We start from the raw sequence: 19,678 nt of genomic DNA on the forward strand, positions 1-19,678 counted from the left end.
CATGGTCCAATGACTCTTCCTCTCAGAGTTCAATCTTCTTTTGTACAGCACAGTTCCAATGAAAGTATCTCTGTCTTGTCCCATCTCAAATTGAGCAATGCAGATTCTAACATACCATACCAGCAGCATCTGCAGCATGTTATGGAACAAGGAGTGAAGGTCAGCTAAAATAGTTCAGTTTTAGGGAGCGTGAGAGAGTTCAGGGACAGAGAGGCCCAGAAAATGAGCAGAATTTAATTGTTTTATTAGCCAGAGGGACAAGAGTCACACAGATGGACCTTGAAAAGTGACCTGAAAGGAATGAGGGGGTCAGTTAGACTCAAGAGTGGAGGTCAGCATGGGAGAAGGAAAAAAGAAGTTTGGGATTTGGAGAGGGTGGAGAACAGAAGCAGTAGAATGGGAGGTGAGGAGACTGAATAGTAAGCAAGGAGAGCAAGAGACAGACCTTAGGGTCACTCTGGTCAGAATGAGAAAAGAATGGCATGTACCCTTATGTATTAGACTGTAAATTCTGTAGGTGGGGGGGACGGTCTTCCTGCTCTGTGTTTGTACAGCACTTGGCACAAAGAGGTCCTCATCCAGGACTGGGGCTTTTAGGTGCTGCTGCAGTAAATCATGATACCCAGACAAGATGGAAGAGGTGGATGGGTTTGAGAAGTAGCACATTCAGAGCTGAAGAGAGATGATTTTTTTTTTTTTTTTTTTTTTTTTAAATTGTGCAAAGCAAGGCCAAGACTTGGCGGAAGAGAAATTTTAGGCAGAGTTGGCACTAGAGGGTACGAAGCAGGCCACAATGGACCCTCAACATCTCAAACATCTGGAAACTTAGGCAAAAATATTGCTGGGTAGTGATTAAAAGTCCTTGGGACTTCACTTCTAATCAGTTCTCGCAGTATAGATGCACTGGCTGACTGACCATGCCAGCTTTAACCTCATTGATCTCGTAAGAATTAACATTATTAATAAGGCCAACCTAGAGGCTTTCTAAATTTAAGGGGAGTTTTGTTTTGGCAGGGAGAATCTTGACAAGTAACCCAGGCTGAAATGCAACTGACCTTTGCTCAAAATGCACCTTTTTAAGCACCAAGAACTGCATGCAAGTCTGCATTTGGAGAAATGTAAAGAAGAAGAGCCGGTTAGGCGGGAAGTCAATCCTGTAGCACTGGAAAACTGGAATTTGTTTAATTTCTTTCTCCTTCATTGTAGTAAAGTGGAGACTCTCTCTGTGTGTGTGTGTGTGTGTGTGTGAGTGTGTGTGTGTGTGTGTGTGTGTGTGTGTGTGTGTGTGTGTGTGTGTGTGTGTGTGTGTGTGTGTGTGTGTGTGTGTGTGTGTGTGTGTGTGTGTGTGTGTGTGTGAGTGAGAGAGAGAGAGAGAGAGAGAGAGAGAGAGAGAGATAGCCTACACTTCCCTGAAATATTCACTGCCACATAACTTTGCTCTTGTAAAGTATTATTATTCCACTCACAGCTGAACACTGGTTTTTGAAAAAAAATCTTCCTATTTGTATTATAGAAATGCAATAAGGCCTAAATCAGAATCTATGCTCCACTGTGCTAAGTACTGCACAAACATGTAGGATGACCTAGTCCCTGACCCTAACAGCTTCATAGATAAACAGGCTGAAAATAAAATGAAATAAAAGAACCTTCCATTTAGCTGATTAGTAACCAAATGATAGCTGTTCAGGAGCCTATGTGAAATGAGTTGTGGTCTCAGTTTAGGTCCCAGTTGGACAGATGTCCACAAGACAAGCCACCTCCACAACTGGCACTAGCTGAGAGTATAAGGGTTGAACAGCTATACAGATTTGGTTAGCTTGTTGCCTTTACATCCTATCCACCCTCAGGCTCAAACAGAACTGTCTAAAACAACATGGAGATACACTCGGTTTAAACAGTTTGGCTGACAAGCATGGATAGGATCAAACTATGGATTAAACCCTATTTAGAATAAAGGTTCTACCTTAAGTAGGGGAGGAAGGATGGTGCTGTGGTTAGGGACCAGGACTGAGAACAAGATGATCTTGGTCCTATTCCCAGCTCTACTAGACTGTGTATGATCTTGGGCAACTCATTCATTCTCTGTTCCCCACTCTCTAAAATGTAAATAATGCCTCCCTTACAGGAAGGCTGTGAAGCTTAATTAATTAGCCTTTCTTAGGCATGTGTAGGTCCTGGGAAGTATTATTACACAAGTGCTACTTGTTCTTAATCTGTGATAGGGAAGACACCCTCCCCCCAAAAAAAATTCAGTTTTATATAGTGTCTATTTCCTTTTCTGTGTGGAAAAACTCATTCTCAGACTGACTGTTTTTTCCTCCCTCATCCATACATTAGATCAATATAAAATGATTGTATTTGCCTTTTTAAAGCCAATAAAAAATTAGAGTTTTGTAACATGAATCACACTGTAGATAAAAATCCTTCACCCAGCTCATAAGGGATCAGCAGAACTTCCCCACAAAACTCACACATTTCCGTGTGTTCATAGTTCCTTAACCAAAGTTTAAAAAAGGAGAGTGCCGCGCTTCCCTAGAAGCACAGCCCTTCCATGGAACTACTACTTGCAAAAGATTGGCCTACCCAACCCATCTTATCAGGAACCTGCTACATTCCAAAGTGCTTTGCTCAAGGTTGTACTATTCCTTCCCAGTCAACTTGCTGACTATTTCATTGCCAGCTCCAGCATTTTGCAGGATACACTTATTTGCAAGAGCTCAAAAGTGAGCCATTAAAATTGGTCTGCACCACATGCTGATGGGAAGGTGCCACTTGATGCATTTTTAAACCAAAAATGTATTAATACGACATTTCTCTTCACTCAGTCCTTTGATCCCAAAACAAAATAAGGTACATAGATATGTAAAGCACCACTGACATGCAGCCACCTCTGGGGTGAGCAACCAGAGCTTGCCTCTCCCTCATGTTGTGCCTTCACAACGTACAGAACAAGGACAAACCCACATTCTTATGAAAAAAGGCATGGCATTTTTAAAATCCTAGCAGAGCAAACAGGATCTCAAGTCAGACCTGAAAGACCCCCATGCAGACAACAGTAGGGTATTTATTGCAAACAGCTTGCTGCTCCGTGCATCTACCTCTAAATGATGATGAGCCCTCCTCCCCGCACCCAGAGCACAGCACAGCAGTTCCTAAATACACAAGTTCTGTGTGTGTGTTGAGACAGCACCTGAGAGGACCTGAGAGCAGCAGATTCCATTTGGATTCATCTTCCAGGAAATCCTAAATGATGAACAATCTACTTAAGCACCTGAAACAGTATAAAAATAAACCTGTTAAAAGTATCATTCTGCATACAAGTTTATTTCTACACCAGCTGTATTTGTTGAAAAAGCCCTTTCAGTAAATACCACAGATATGGGAATGAGCCTGTGGCAGACAGCCCCAGGCAACAGCATGTGGGAAACAGGATTCTCAAGCCCAGAATAAATAGAAACCAGCTATGTAAAAAGGGAAGGGAAAAAAAGCCCCATCTTTATAAGGGCCAATCAACTACCTCCAATATTAATTCTATTTCAGGAATGGAGGAGTGTTCTGGATACAATGAGTCAACAGGGTGGGGCATTGTTTTCCATGTTGGTGGAGCAGAGCGGGAATAGAAAGAGCAGAGGACAGATTAAAAGCTGAGAACCCAGCACCTGGCTACTGTCACATTAAGCATATAGCAGGACAACGCAGAACAGCTCACAAACACCTGCACCATTAGGGTCCACAAAATGGAACTGTTTATCTTGTCAGAGTCAGAGAAATGACCTGAGTGAAGCAGACAATGATAGAGTAAATGCAGGGATGTTTTAAAAGGACAGGTAGAGCAACAGAAGACTTTTATAGTTTCTTTACAACTGCTTTTATTGACCATCTGTGGTCCTCTCCTCACTTTAAAACTAGTCTATCAGATGAGCAATGCTGTTGTTATTTTGCATTTTTGGGTCAAGAAGGTAAAATTCTGTCTTTCCCAGTAAACGAGTGATAGCAGGTCTGGCAATGCTCTCTGCACGAAAATGCTCAGCTAATGAAACTGTCTATGTCCTGTGCAGCTCCAGGAGACAGAACACAGTTCTTATTACAGCAGATGATAAAAATAAAGCAAGTCCCCTCCTCTATCCTAGGGACACAGACACAGTGTAAATTTCCCAAGAAGACCTACCAAATCAGATTCTCAAGGTGATCCAGTCACCTCATAAAGGTGGTGCTGATCGAGCATCCATACCAAGCTCTCTTTCCACGTGGTTTATTGACCTAAGCAGTATTCAAGCAGGAGCCAGAGGTTTTTCTATTCTTCGAAGAGAGGGATAATTGCATCATCTCTCCCAGCCTCTCTTGGACATAGATGCCCAATGTAATAGAAAAATAAATTGAATACTTCAATGAGAGGAGTCAGTCACACGGTCTGTGGGAATACCACCTAGTCTGTCTTTTAATGATGCCCCCACCTGACCTGGAAACTTGTTTTTCCCTTGAAAGTTGTAATTTATACTAAGCAAAATGATATATAGGTGGATTCTATTTAAAACCTGAACAGCTAATGACAAAGATACATTTCCAACCACGACATCTGCCAACAGAGCCACTATAACAAGGAATCTGACTGCAGAAAGGATACTCTGCTGCAAATTTCACCTCAAATCTCTTCCTGCATCCCCACAGCACTTGGATGATTAGCCATGAAATTGTTAGTTGATTTTTTTATACACACACACACACACACACACACACACACACACACACACACACACACTAGAGAGAGAGTCATCATTATGGCACATCAGCACCCCCATTATTAGCACACCCAATAGCACCTAAAGTCCCTCCCCCCAATCAGATTCAGTGATGCTGGGAGCTGTATAAACATGTAATGGAAGAGAGTCCCAGCTGCAAAGACTATAAAATCTAAACAAAATGAGAGAGAGAAAGGGTGGTAGGGAAAGGGATGCAACACCAGAGAAGAACTAGAGGGATGGATAGCAACTGCCATGTGAGTTTTGCATTTTTGTTTTCAATTATTTAGTTGGGGGGGGCATGTTGAGGGGAAGAAGGTACAGGGGATCAATTAATAAGCACATGGATTTAGGAATAGAAAGCAGAGACAAGAAGAAAACGGGGTGAGAATGAATAGAAACATGGGAGGCAGAGGAAGTGAGGCTACAGCAGAGGGACTACGAGGGAGCTGGTGCTAAAAGAGATGATGAACAGTTCAGACTTCTCAGAGCTATTATTTGTCTGCAGAAGCAATGCTGTAATTATTTGTGACTGTTTTCTTTGCAACACAAGAGCTAGAAGAGGCCCTGTCTACACAATTGTAACCTTGGCAGGAGCCCCAGTGGAACTGGCCTTAATTTTAATTTGTTTTAAAAAATACTAACGCTTCTATTCTACAGAAACTAATGGGGTCACCAGAGGAGTGTCAGTATAGCTTTCTGTCACAGACAAGAGCTATCTATCCACCCTCTCTGTCTGTAATGAGTCACCAAAAGCCAGGGATCATCATTTTGGACAATTTTTTATGTCAAAACAAGGTGTGGGCTTTATAATGTATTTGTAAATATATAGCTATAAACAAGGTTAATCCTTTTCCCACTGGGAGCCAGTGTGATCCAGTGGAAAGTGCACTGGGCTACAGTCCAGGAGACAGAGGTTCTGTTCCCAGTTCTGCTACTCACCTGTGGGTTGACCCTGGGCAGGTTGCTGTGCCTCAGCTCTGCCATCTGTAAGATGAGGATAATGATACTGACCTCCTTTGTAAAGCACTTTGAGATGAAAAGCACTACATACAAGGTGGATGTTATTTTAGAAGGGATTCTGTCAAGGTTGGAGGAAACAAAATTCGACCTAATTTTTTCCCTGCATCTCTTTCCATAGTCTGTGCAACTATGTCTATTTCCCTCCCCGATACAGTGTAAAAAAAACCTCAAAAACCCAAAAGAGATGGAGATGGCTCATATGCTCTTTAAAAAAATCCTACCAGCACCACGATCAACCCTCCATGAGAGAGGAAAACAAATTCAGTACGGAAACAGATTTTAATGCCAACATAACTATGTGTTATTATACTAGCAGGAACCTAAAATACTTTGAAATGCCCTAAAAATGAGCAATTTTAAGATGTGTAGCACTGTACATCAGCACATGGAAATCAAACAAACATCTGAAGTTCCCACTCTGGCCTTCTCTACACAACTGGTTAGTTGGGTTTTTTTTGTGTTTTGTTCACTCTCAAAGCATATGTGGAATTTGTTTACACAGCAGATAATAAAGCAACGTAGTAGACGTGAAGTGGGAAAACCCAGACCAAAACAGGTACTAAAGCTGGAGATGGGCATACAGCTAGAATTACTTAGGTCGTGTCTGCAGCATAATAATTTTACTGTGTTTAAACGTCACACTTAACACACAGCAGCACACTGGCCATGTTATAACATCAGTTAGTTTTGCCTGAGTGGGTGATATAACCCTCCCGCTATTTAAAGGTGAGAGCTCATACGTGTAGCTGAGCTGGTCCAGGTCAGAGTGAGGGTATATTAGCTTAACATGATTGTAACACAGTTAGAACAGATTAAGACCAAACAATGTTAGAACATTTCTAGAGCATGGTGCCTAAAACACCTCCAGTTTACAGTTTAGATGGTGTTTTGTTTTATTCTTACTCAATAAAGTTTAATTCAAAATACAGAAACTTAGCTCTCCTTCTATAATGATGTATGTGCGTAAGCAGATCGACAAAAAAAAAAAGTCTGCCTCAAGCTATTTGTGGGTAGAGAGCTATGCTGACAAGTGTTAAAGTGTAGCAAAAAACGCTTTTCAAACTCAGATGCTGTTTCCATAGCACCTACAGCAAATGCATGTGAGGACTCAATACAGTTCTCAGAAGCAGAGAAACCTTAAATCAGGAGGGGTAGCTGTGTTAGTCTGTATACAGCAAAAATAACGAGAGTTCTATAGCACTTTAAAGACTAACAAATTTAATTTCTGCAGGCATAAGCTTTCGTGGGCTGTAACCCACTTCGTCAGATGTAAGGAATAGAAATCAGATTGGAGGTATATAAATCTAAGGTTAAGGAACAACAATGGGGAAGTTAGGTATAAGCAAGAGCTCCATGTTAGGCAAAGATGAGCTCCAAATTCCACTTTGTCACTCATCCCTGGCCAGTCAAATCAGGGAGTGCAGCCAGCCTTGCTGCTCATGAGCTCCCTGAAATGCAAAGGCAAAGCAGGAAGCAGAGCTCTCAGGTCCTCTAGATCTGTGGTTCCCAACCTGTGGCCCAGGGGCCACCACTCCCCTCCTGCTGGCTGCAGAAAGGAGCTGCCACCTAAGGACTCAGGTGGCGCATGCTACCACAGGGCTACAAGACCTGTGCAGGCTCCTTGCTACAGCCAAAGGGATGGGAGATCAGTGCTCCCCTCCCCCCGGGTGTTGCAGGGAGCATGGCAAAGTGCTCCTCCTGGGTCCACAGGCACTGGGGTCCCTGCTGCAGCCAAGGGGATGAGAGATCAGTGCTCCCCTCCCCTGGCTACAGCAGAGAGGAAAGCACTCTGCCTGGATCCCTATGTGCTGGGGTCCCTGCTGAAATGAGGGGGAAGGGAGCACTGATTTCCCTTCCCCCTGGCTGCAGAAGGGAGCCACTGCCTAGGGACCCAGGTGGAGCACGCAGGGCTACAGGATTCGTGCAGTTTCCCTGCTGCAGCCAGGGGCACGGGAGATCAGCAAGGAGGCAGCCTCCTCGCTGAACTCTTTCTGTCTGGCTGCAGTGGGAAGGAGGGGGGGCGGGGGAGCACTGCTGGTGGAGCAGCCAGGACCTACCATGCTTAAGGAGGGGCAGGTCTCTCACAAACAGTGCCTTCCGGCTGGCCTGAACTTAGCAGGCTGCCCACCATGACTTAGCTGCCAGGCCATGTGCTCCTGTATGTAGTGACAGTCATTCATCTACACTAGTGGTGTGTCTGGGAGCGTGTGACATACTGTGAGTAATTTGTAGGTGTAAAATAATGAATGTAAAAATGAGCACAGTAGCATCAAAATATTTACTTTAAATATGTAGTGATTTGTAGTCCTTAATAGTGTATACATCAATACATTTTTTATGAGTTGATAGACTGGTGGCCCTTCAGGGTTGTAAGAATGATATTTGTGGCCCTCGAGCCATAAAGGTTGGGAACCACTGCTCTAGATACATTCATATAAGGAAAAGCAGAGCATTGCAACATTATCAGTGTTTTACCTTGTGAGTACGGTGCAGAACACAGTATGCAGCGTATAGGCATGAAGAACAAACACTTTCCTTCTCATACGGTTAAAGGAAGTTCCTTTGAGACCCTTCACACATAGATGCAGTGGTTACGGGGGTGGAGCAAAGTGGGAAATGAGAGAGAATCTCCTTCTCAGAACCCAGGAGGACAGAACTGCACGCACCCCTCCCTCTGTAACCAATTGGGAGAGCACCCTGGGCTTCCCACTGAGGCAGCACACTAGACTCTGCTAAGTATTCCCTTTTCCCTCCCCATCATGCTTCAATACCAGGTTTGATTACTAGGTTAGATGACTAGTATATTTTTTGAGCCATGATGTTAATGGAATTTTTTTCTGCAAACTCCTCGCTTAGCAAGAATCATCTCCTTTCTGCCTCCTGCCTCGCCATGCCCTTACACGAAAATAAAACAAAGTAATTCACCCCACTGCTAGAAATCCTTTTGGGATAACTCTGTTTTGATCTTTCTAGTGAGGTTTCTCTGTTCCTGAGCAACACGTATGTCCCAGGGCTGATGAATATATTTCCATCCAACTACAGCTTCAGTCATAAACAGATTTTTCTTTCTTGCAACTCAGATATTTTACTCATCGGCTCTTAACAGCCTTAAAAGCAACAGACTTCAAATGTGTTGCCTTTTCCCGTGACAACAGTCATCTTGAAGTCACACAGACTGCATCCCCTCTATAAAACACCTTGTAATCACTACTAAATTTAAACATCAAGCTTGCTAGCATCCACAGTCAGGGTCAGATAGAAGAGCTGCTATGATAGTTAACAATAGGATGTTCTCTTACTAACTAATCCACAAATCCATGCAAGTAACTAGTGCAACCAGCACAGAATTCATCCAAATACCAAGATTCCCTGAAACAAGGACAATAACATGTGTCTGCAAGACTCCAAGGCATTCTACTGTAACACTAGGAGTGTGAAAATGTTGATTTCATCCCTGTTACAACTCAGGTCCAGGGATGATCCTAGGAGACCATGAAGCAAGCAGTCGCAAAAGACACTAGAATGTGGAAAGGGAACTCCCAAGCCAAAGCTCTCAACCTATTAGGATCCAAATGATGTACATAATGCGTGTGTGTGTATGGGAGGAGAACACCACAAAATGGAAGGCAGCAAGAAGCCTCAGATAATGTGCAATTAATTTCTTTAGCATGCTGTTTTTTGTAACTTCATACGTTCATATTTCAGCATTGTCTACGGTCAATAATTTGCAGGACCAAAAGCAGAAGTACCAAATTGGTGGGATATGGATGTGAATGTGGCTCTGAACTAAGAGGCAGTTGGAAGGTAACACACTCACAACTCTTCCTGATCTTGACTTACGCAGAACACCATAATCTAGTCTCGGTGCATAAGAATTTCTGAGACCAGCCATGCTGATGGGTCATTATTACCTTATTGGGTGATCACACCAAATAATATGTAGCTCCTGCCCAATTTAATCCAGACTGCAGCAGATATGATTCTTGCTGCATTATTGGAAATGCATACTGTGAAAACAGACCAGTCCTACTCAGTTTTCACTGTCTCAGACACACGTTTGAAGCCCGATGCTCAGGGAGCTTAAGTGTATTTTTTTCAGAACAGATTACACTGGGATGCTCCTAGCCCATTTTCACAGAGCATGTGGTTGTTGCTATCCATATTTGAAAATGATTTGGGGACTGATTTTGAAATGTTAAAACCATGTTCTAACAACAACAGCCCACTTTCGCCGCAGGCTCATACTAGGTATTCTCACCCAGCTGGTTCTCAGGCAGTGGAACTCATAGTATCCTTCCTTGTCCTGAAAAATGCAGTGCAGCATATTACTGGTGCCATTATAATGGCTGTCACAACCCATCTCAGAAGTAGTCACATTTCAGTGCTAGGTGAGGAGGATTAAAATCCTGTTCTACTGTATTAAGTCTTTTGACAGCTAATAGCAGGCATAAGGATCCATGTCTGTGCAGCTCTTGTGTTTCCAGGCCCCACACAGAGACAGAAATGCACTAAGTTTGTAGAGTCTAAACACCTGGGCTGTTCATTATTAAGCTACTTCTGCAATACACCATCCCCTAGGTTGGGACTGCACAATAAAAAATATTTGATCCACACAGAGCTGTGTGTTACAATTGCTACTTTCCTATAGGCACAGTCCAATCTATAAGCACCTTGGTCCTTGCCACACTACAATCTGGAGTGACGTGCAAAGAGAAACACTGCTGATTTTAGTATAGCACCATAACAGGTTTTTTCTTTAAAAAAATGCAGTAGGGATTAGGATGAATGGAGGCAGCTGCAAATAAAAATATTAAATGTAGCCACTAGAACTGCAGTTTTTGTATGCTATGCTGGAAGCAAATACAGAGATCTCCATCAGAGACTGTGATACCAACATGTACCGTTAAAAAATATTAGCTGATAGAAAAGTGAATGTGCAGCCACTGATAAAGCTCATTCAGATAGTATGGCCACCATGGATTCACATAGACATGTAACCACACAGCCATGAGGCAATCCAGCCCCAGCTGCCACATTTAGACTGGGTTTCCTCTCAGATAAAGGAGATTCTGATCTTGTTCCATGGCCTCCTTAAATAGAGGGTTTGAGTTATATAAATTTGGAAGTGAGGGAAAGGGAGGGGAGAAACAGTAACTAGAACAGACATGCAAACCACATCCAAATTCTGTGACTGGAGCACCCCACATCAGCTCTGCACAGATGACAGTTTTAGTGCTTAAAATACACATGCTGTAATTCAAAACAAATTTTAGGATGTTACGGATTATAAAGCCCTCCCTCAGCATTAACATAGGCTTTGATGTTCAAGGATTTCAAGGATTTATTTACAATTTACAATCCCAGCCTCCATCATGTGCAATTTAAAAATCAGGGCAGAAAGATAATACACCTTACAACTGGTGAGCTGGCAAAACCTGCTTTGTACCTCAAGAATTTGATTGTTGCTTTAGGAGGACTTAATTCACACACTGCACACCCGACCAAGCCACTCAAGAGTTTAGCTATCATGCAATCAAACTCCCTCTTCCTCTGTGACAATGTTTGTGATACACGGCTGAATCACAATATAGCACCAAGAACCTGTTTCTTCTCTCATGTATACCAGCAAGAAACAGGCGTAACTCCACTGAAATCAACAAACTTTCACCAAGTAAGAGCAGAATCAGGCGCTTATTGTTCTTTTCATGCTTAACTGGGTGGGTGGAGCAAACTAAAAGGGGAAAGTCAAACAACCTGCTGCCCTGGTCTTGGTTTCTCTGGGGGAAAGGAGGCTTCAGACAAGCTGTGCCTCTGCTCCACAGACTTAAGTTTCCTGTGGTAACTAAAACAGAGCGATACTCCTCAGACAGACAGCTCACCAAGTCTCACCTCGTTAACCTTTAGGGACTGACCTCCAAAATTCCTTGAAGCTGAAGTACTGGCCTCTCTTGCCTAGGCATTGTGACTGATTAACCCCAGCAGCGTGGGGGAAGGGACAGGACTCTGTTAGGCTCGCAGTGTACCACAGTGCTCAAATCTGAAGACAGAGGCATATTACCAGATCTTAAGCTAACAAGACTTCTTTCCTGCCTCTTTGCTGGCCTATCTTTCAGATGAGGTGCAAAACTGTAGTTTGGACTATTAGTTATGATTAAAGACCCACAATGTTTCTTGCACGAACTGGGAGCATTGGTCACAGTGTTCTGGCCATCTTTCAACTTGGGCCTCCTTAAAAATTCCTGTCACTTCACTTGGGCAAGGCATCTTTTACCCCAAAGTCTATCTATCTCCCCCATGCATGTCATCAAGAGCACAGCAAGTTCCAAAAGTAAAGACATTACCTCTCCCCACCCCTCCAGGTTGGCAAATTTTTAATTTTTTATTATTTATTATCTTTGCTTCCTGCCTTTCATCCCTCGGCATAGTTTGGCTGGTACTGTTCTATAGCTGCTGGGACCCACACCCAGGTGGCTGTGTTTTTGTGAGCGGTGAGGTGCTCTCTGTGGGGAGCTGGTAAATCTGTGAGCAATATCTACATATTCCCATCACTGAACATTAAATAAATGAGTGGGACACACTTGAGAAAAGTGCTAGAGAAGTCAGATAATTTCACAAAATACCAGCAGATCCAACTCTCTGCAGACCCCGAACAATCCTGTCCCAACACTAATGCTGAGCTAGGAAGGGCCCCACGAAGGGTGAGGGTCAGATTGAAAAACATTTCAGATTTGCAGCTCAGGAACAGTGGAGGGAGGGAAACAGGGGCTGTAAGAGAAATACTTGCTTTCCACTGAACAGTAAAGGTCTTTAAGGTGAAAGCCTCAAGTCTAGTCTCTGTATTATCTTGCTGAGAAGGCCACAGCAACTCAACCATTAACCCCAGAGGGCATTTCTACTTCAGTCAAACGGTGGGAGTGAAAGGTTGGCAGCACTAGCTTCTGCCATAGCCCAGTACACAGTGAATGGCCATTGCTGTTTAGTGCAGAGGCAGGGCAGACAAGTGACCCCACCTCCCCCAGGTTTATTATTTGTCATCTTCCCCTTCCACCAACGGGGAAGCGAGTCCTACTTCTACATCATACATCATGGGACGGTCCTCCGCTGTCTTGGAGGGGGAAGGTGATACCAGCATCCCCACAACATCAGACACAGCTACCATATTAGTGGCTGGTTTGCAGCCTGCTTGCCCTTTGGGTATAGCCAGGCCCAGCTGGAAACAAACAAAAAAACCAACCCATAGTCCGCAGCAAGTTTGAGGAAAAAGGGTCCATCTGCTTCTCCCTGTTCTGAATCCTGTGCAGGGCCACAGCTGAGGGTCTGCATCCATTTGTGGGAGAAAGAGGGCACACAGGAAAGAGGAGACGTCATGATCAATCACGTCAGCAGGGCCATGAGGCAAGAGCTTCAGCTCTTCCCTCAGAGCTGGTGGGGGAAGTGGGGGTGTGTTCCACTCATTCAGTCTAGGAAGAGAGGGCAAGATAATAAGCAGCTAGATAATCTCAAGAGCAAACAAATAATCTCTGGGAAGCACTGAGGGGGCCATTTAGACACTGTATTGTCATTAGTGCACCTTGAAAATCCGCTGCCTGTTACAGAAAAGGATTAAATAGCAGTTGGGTTATAACAGAAAAAGGCTTAAAAAAAAAAAAACCAAACAGCAAAATGAACTAGAGACAAATATCAGAGACCAGATCTAAAAACCATTCTTGACTGAGCGAGCCAGTGACAGACCAACAGCGAGGAACTGCAACCAGCAGCCCTAAAGACAAAAGCAGGCAAGATGTACTTTATGGAATTTCCTAGTTCCCAGTTCCCAAGAGTGGAAGGAAAGTGCAGCAGATTAAATCCCCCTTTAGCTGCTCAGAGCAGAGTGCCATTACTAAACAGTGACAGAGGCACAGAATCTGCCTCACTGAGAGCCACTCTTTAGGCTGTCAAGGGGATCACAAAGCACTTTCCAACCAAAGCATAATAAAATCCATGTGAGGTGGCTAAGCATCATTGCACCCAATTTACAGTGGGGAAATTGAGAGATAACAAGGGCAAGAGATTTGCCTAAGAACACACAGCAGACAAGTGATATACAGTCAGAAAAAGAATTTAGGAAACCTAGCTCCTGATCCCGTTGTAACCACTAAACAACCCTCTCCCTCCACTGTCCTGCATACCGTACTTTGTCTGGGCTGTACAGTGAAATGGTGTCAATGACGACTTTTACACCAACACTTCTGATAACTAGGGACTTAGATACTTAAGTATCCAGTTAGGCACTTGTAACTGCAGAATGTAGGTGGCTGACCGAGTGGGCCCTTTATGAAGGTATTCTGTTGCACGGGGACCTCATATGAGTTTTGAGGCCAGCGTTCTGTTTGCATGGATCCATTTTGGAGTACTTTTCTCCATCCATAGCCTGTTTATTGCATCTGTTATACGTACACTGCTCCAGGAGGAGGCACTCTGCATTTCTGTGCTAGTGGAGATACAAAAAAAAAAAAAAAAAGTGACTATTAAACCTTGCCCAGGAGCTTATTGGGGGTCTACAAACTTACTCCCAATGGAGTAAATTGACATACAAAAATCTATTCCCAAACTGTGCACTTCATGTTGAGCAACAATAATTTATTGGGGGAACATTCGCAGAACTCTGAGGGGAGCGCTATTCAGTTCTCCCAAGTGGAAAGAAGTCACCACGAACACAAGAAAGTTTACAGGAAAGAGCTTTGCAGGCAAATTCTGCCTTTGGGGAGAATGCAAACTGCACTTAGGACCCAGGCTACCTACTAACCAGACTCCAGATGTGGAGTTTCTGTGCCCTCATGCTGAAAAGCAGCATCATCTCATTCACAGAGCACTGAGTGAGCAGCCATCAAATTTCCACATTCTGCTGAGCTGAAAATATAAACATAAGCTACAATTTTGGTGTGATCAAAAGCTAAAAGAGTGTGTGACTATTTTAAAAATTGAACTGACCAAGCTTACAACGAGGCCCCCTCCACTCCATAAAAGTCCCCACATTATTTTTCCCCTTTACTGTGTGCAGGGAGCACCACAGGGTTATTTTGCAACAGTGATAAAAATAAATAAATAAAACCCATTAGAAAATATGCCCTCATTCTCTATACAATCATAGTTTAAATGCTCTTAAATTTATCACAATGTTAAGATGTTTTTCCTCTACTCCTATTACAGGAAATAAATTATAAGTGTTGCATAATTCACCCTAGATGCAAGTTGTTGGATCAACTCCTTAAATTTTGAAATTTAACAAACAGTTATTAAAATGCCCACACTCACAGGTACCCCCCCTTACATCCATTCAGAAAGGAGCCGTGTCCCAGCTACCTGGGTCTGCTATTAGAATTCTATACCTCTCTCATTTTTGGAAATCCATTGCTGGTTTCCATTTCTGGAAACCCAGGTTTAATTCCTAAGTGGGAGAGTTTAATGACCTCACCCTAGTCCCCATCCACATCACAGAACACAAACATGATTTGGCACAACTGGCAGCCTCTGCTCAAGAGAAGCCTAGGAATGAAACAGCAGGTGTCTGCTGGCTAGCACCAAAATACACTGGCAGACCCACAGAGGAAGCTTGCATAGCATCTGTCTACACAATGCCTGGTTCTGTCCAGTATTATTATGAACCAAAGTCCTGAAAAAAGATTCACCCACAGAACGTAAAGCCAGAAAGTGTATAAAATCTGCATGCATAAAGGAGCCAAATACTGTAGAACAAGTTCAGCTTAACACTAATTACCATAAAGGCTGAACAGAACTTGCTGTGACCTAGACATGCACTACTTGCTCAAACACAGCTTCAGGGAAGACTGGCAGGACTAGTGGCTGAAGCACAGATGCAGAGAAAGCTGTCTGAAGCAGAGAGCTGTATGTGGAGTGGGGGAAGAGTCCGAACAGACCACATAGGGAACATCACACAAAGCCTCTTCTGCCTTTTGTTTGTGTTTGTTTTATGAAGAAAGGACTCTGTCAGTTTGCTTAGGCTCAAACATACACCTTCCTGAGCATAAGAAAGATCCCATTCAGCATTGCTGCGGAATGACTGATAGTGGAAATGGACAACAGTGAACAAGAAATGTAGTTGTTTGTAGACACAGAAATCTCTTTTTTCAGTGGAGTAGAAAGTATCCACTAACTACCAAGCTAAACAGTCGTAAAACAGCCATATGAGTTGGGTTCCTACCAAACCTGCTTGTGTTGGAAAGCAGGGATAATCAGATACATTTTATCACTGCATGCAATTCTAACAAATCATTGGGCTGCCAACAAGGTGTTGGTTTTGGGATTTCAGATGCCAGCAGGCCCTTTTGTTAACATCGGTTCCCACATACTGCTGCTAAGTGAAACACATTATTTAAAATAAAACCAGATCACTGTCTTTCCGGAAGGCCAATCTAGCAGGCAGAATCTGCCCTGCAGATCAAGCTTTATCCACCTTTGTTGTTTTCTCCCCATTGTTCCTTTCTGCAAAATTGCAACAGCCAGGAGGCTCCCCAGCCATCTAAAGAGCACCAGTAAACAAAAAGGAGCAGAGACAGATGGCTGCAGCTCAGTTTAAACCAGCATTGGATCCAACTTCCCCCTGCTTCTCTTCTGCAGCCCATAAGAACACACAAGACCAAGCAAGAGCACAGAAGTCATGAAACAGACAGCAAATATGTGTGTGTGTGTATGTGTGTATATATATATCGGATAAGGAGAGGTCGCTGCAAGGACAGGGTGCCAAGGTTTGGGATTCTCAAGTAGCTTTCATTTATAGTAAACAAACTTTAATACTGAACAGCCTTTCACTAACACAACAATGGAACTCCAGTTTCATGGGGGGGTTGAAACTGTATCTGTGAAACCCTCCAGCCAAATGCTCACCCAAATGCATGCCTCCAACAAACAGCAGGGAGATCTCCTTCCATTTAGATCACTCACTCTGAGAATTAGGGCAACTTGAGACAATGAAAACATCATTGATGGGCCTCCCTCTTTGAACCTCTTCAGAGCTTTGAATCCACCACTACTACAGGAATTCAATCCTGTTTGCAGATGTCTGAGTTAATCCCTCATTAAAATATTGATTTAAAAAGAGACAGATTAAGACTACATATAAACTCAGAGAGATGATTGGACTCTGCTAAACCAATCACACTGATTTCTTCACTCCTGAAAACATTTCATTTCTTTCCCTTTACACATTGGAAGGCTAAATGAGTCAAAGGAAGAGATTATCTGCTATTGCAGTGTATGATGCCAACTAGGTTCAAACATCTACATAAAACTCAGCATGCCCCTATGAATCAAGCAATATAGTTAACTGTTCATTTCTTCTCATCCAGGCCCAACTCTAAACATGGTACAGTGTTACCTAATTTCACAAAGCCCAGTCAGATCCAGCCCTGAATACACAAATGTGGAAATGGGTTCAAACGTGCCCCTCCATTCTCAAAACAATTAATTTCTGTTTTGGCTCTGCCAAAGCTAAACTAACCAATCATCTTGGGCTTCCTAACATCCCATGCACCTCACTCACCTAGAAACAGTACAAGACACAGGGGCAGGGCTAGACTATCCTTCCCTTAGGTCAGTAATAATTAAAGGATGATACAGCAGATGGGATGATGTTCAAGTTCCCCAAATACCAATGGGCAGAAAAACAGAAATGAGTGAGCAGCATCTGTTGGTAAAGCCCTGGGGTAACAATGCCAGATTACTGCATCACAGACATGCGACTACCTTTGGGGTCACTTCCTATGGGGTCAATTCGGCCATTATACAGCACAATAGAGGGAAGGGAAATTTTGGCCAAGGACACTAGGACAAACCCGCATCCTTATTAAAAAAAAAAAAAAAAAAAAAAAAAAAGGGGTCAGAGAAGCTTCATTCAAGACCTTGGTTTATATAAAGGTCTTAAAAACACAAAATAAATTACATGGACCTCAATTCATCATCTCCAGAATGATGCAGTGCTGAGTCAGCCTTCCTGGGAATCAAACCTTTGGTTCCAAGAAGTTTAAATACCCCAAATTAGAGATGTAGTTTAGTAGGCCATCCCCAAATTAGGACAGCTTTGAGTTATAGTCAGGGTTCTCTTTTTAGACAGATGTCTCCCTTTGTGTGGTCCATCCAAGGAACCCTTCCTTCCCCACATGTGGAAACCAGCATATGAATTAACCAAATCCCTGTTTAAACAAGAGGTACACACCTGCATCTCCATGGAAACAGCTGTCCTGAGGACCCCTCCCAGATGGCATATCTCCATCACTTGGCCAGATCTGTCCTGTTTTCCGTACTCCAACAATAGTGGCTTCGGATACAATGACCGGCTGCTGCCTGTGCCGCTTTTGAGACTGGGGAGTTGGTGGGCTGCTGCTGTCAAAAGACTGTTGAGAATTTTGGGATGGAGAACGGCTTTTCTCCCGATACATGCGGTAAGTGGTGGGGCTGGGGGAAACATGACTGGACTGCCCTGAAGAGAAATCTTCCTCACTGGATGTGAGGTTCTCATTAGAGCTACAATCTGGAGTATATCCTCCTCCTATGTCCTCAAAACTCCTTGGGGAATAAGACCTCCTAGGCCAGGTGAGATGCTTTTCCTGATCAGAGGCACTCTGATTCCGCAGGACAGGTCCTTTACTTTCTCCTTCCCCCATCATCCCACCCACATAGATGCTTTGGTAGGGCTGAAAGTCCACTGGTTGCCAAGGTGGTCGATTGCCTCCATTGACATTTATTAGGTTGTCTTTCAGAAACCTGGGGTTCAGTTCAGCATCCTCATATTCTCCATCATAGCCAAAGCTACTCTCAGAACACCTTCCCCGATAGGCTGGCCTCTGGAACTCATTAAAGCTGGATACCATATTAGGAGGGAGAGAATGCAAGGATTTTTTGCGTTCCATCTGCATGGCTTGGCTACCAAGGGAGCTTATTTTATCAGAAACATCTTTGTCATTGACTTTCACTAATCCTTTCTCATGGTGGTACTCCATGTTGACATAGAAGGGCTTCTCAGCAGCATCCTTGCTATCACCAGATGAATGTGAATTAACCTTTTTAATCCTCTCAAAGTTGGACCTTAGAGCTGCCACACTAGTGGTGTTCCCTCTGTCCTTAGCAAGAGGCTCAAAGGACCCCTCTTTCTCAGTGGAGCCCACCAGCCTGCGGGTGGAAGAGGGCCTATGTTTTGAAGGGGATCCATCCACATCACAGCGATTCTCCATATCTTCTGTCACTCTCTTCAGTTTCTCTTCACTGTAGTATTTACACCTGTCCTGCTCGCCTTCCCCGTGGTGGGGGCTCTCCAAGGGCAACAGGTCTGACCCATCGCTCTGGGTGGACAGCTTCCTGAGAGAAGGCATCCTTGGCTTGAACTTCTCCTCTCCGTGGTGAGGTTTGTTTTTTTCTGGATCCCCTTGCTCAGTGGCTTGGTGATGCAGGTCTTGGTTCTGCTCCTCTGCATCCCCTTCAGGCAGCTGGGATATCCGCTTGAAACCCCACCTCTGTCGGTCATAGCTCTTTTTCTCCTTTGCCAGGAGAGTCTGCAGGTAAATCATGCGGAACCGCTCCTTGTTGACCTCCATCTCCAGCCTCCGGATAGAGGCTTTGCACAGCTCCAGCTCCTGCTCGATATCTCCCACAGATTTCAGCTCCATCTTGGGAGGCTCGGAGTCTGCAAACTGGGCCTTCCAAGCCTCCACAAACCCCACTGGGTCCACCATTTTGCATCCAGGGAACGATCACCGGGGGGGGAAGTGGGGACAGGAGGTGAGGAGAATCTGCCAGCTGAATTTCACATGGAGACACCGAACAGCCAGAGACGGCTCAACTCCCGGAATGGACCTTTTCCAGCGTCCACGCATGAAGGAAAACGGGGAGGTAAATCCAACCGCTGCCTGTCAGAGACCGGCCGC

The 19,678-nt window shown here is 43.9% G+C and overlaps 1 protein-coding gene across 1 annotated transcript in view; it reads right to left on the minus strand.

The window, feature by feature from the left end:
- The window catches only part of BCR (BCR activator of RhoGEF and GTPase), a 119,664-nt gene extending 99,986 nt beyond the window's left edge, over positions 1–19,678 (minus strand). The window contains exon 1 of the mRNA XM_067550010.1: positions 17,974–19,678. Within this exon, the coding sequence (XP_067406111.1) occupies positions 17,974–19,486 (1,513 nt within the window). The 5' untranslated portion in view covers positions 19,487–19,678. The remainder of the gene's footprint in view (positions 1–17,973) is intronic.

The sequence above is a fragment of the Emydura macquarii genome, unplaced genomic scaffold (genome assembly GCF_026122565.2).
Source record: "Emydura macquarii macquarii isolate MOO-44397 ecotype Brisbane River unplaced genomic scaffold, CSIRO-AGI_Emac_v2 contig_1254, whole genome shotgun sequence".
NCBI lineage: Eukaryota > Metazoa > Chordata > Testudines > Chelidae > Emydura > Emydura macquarii.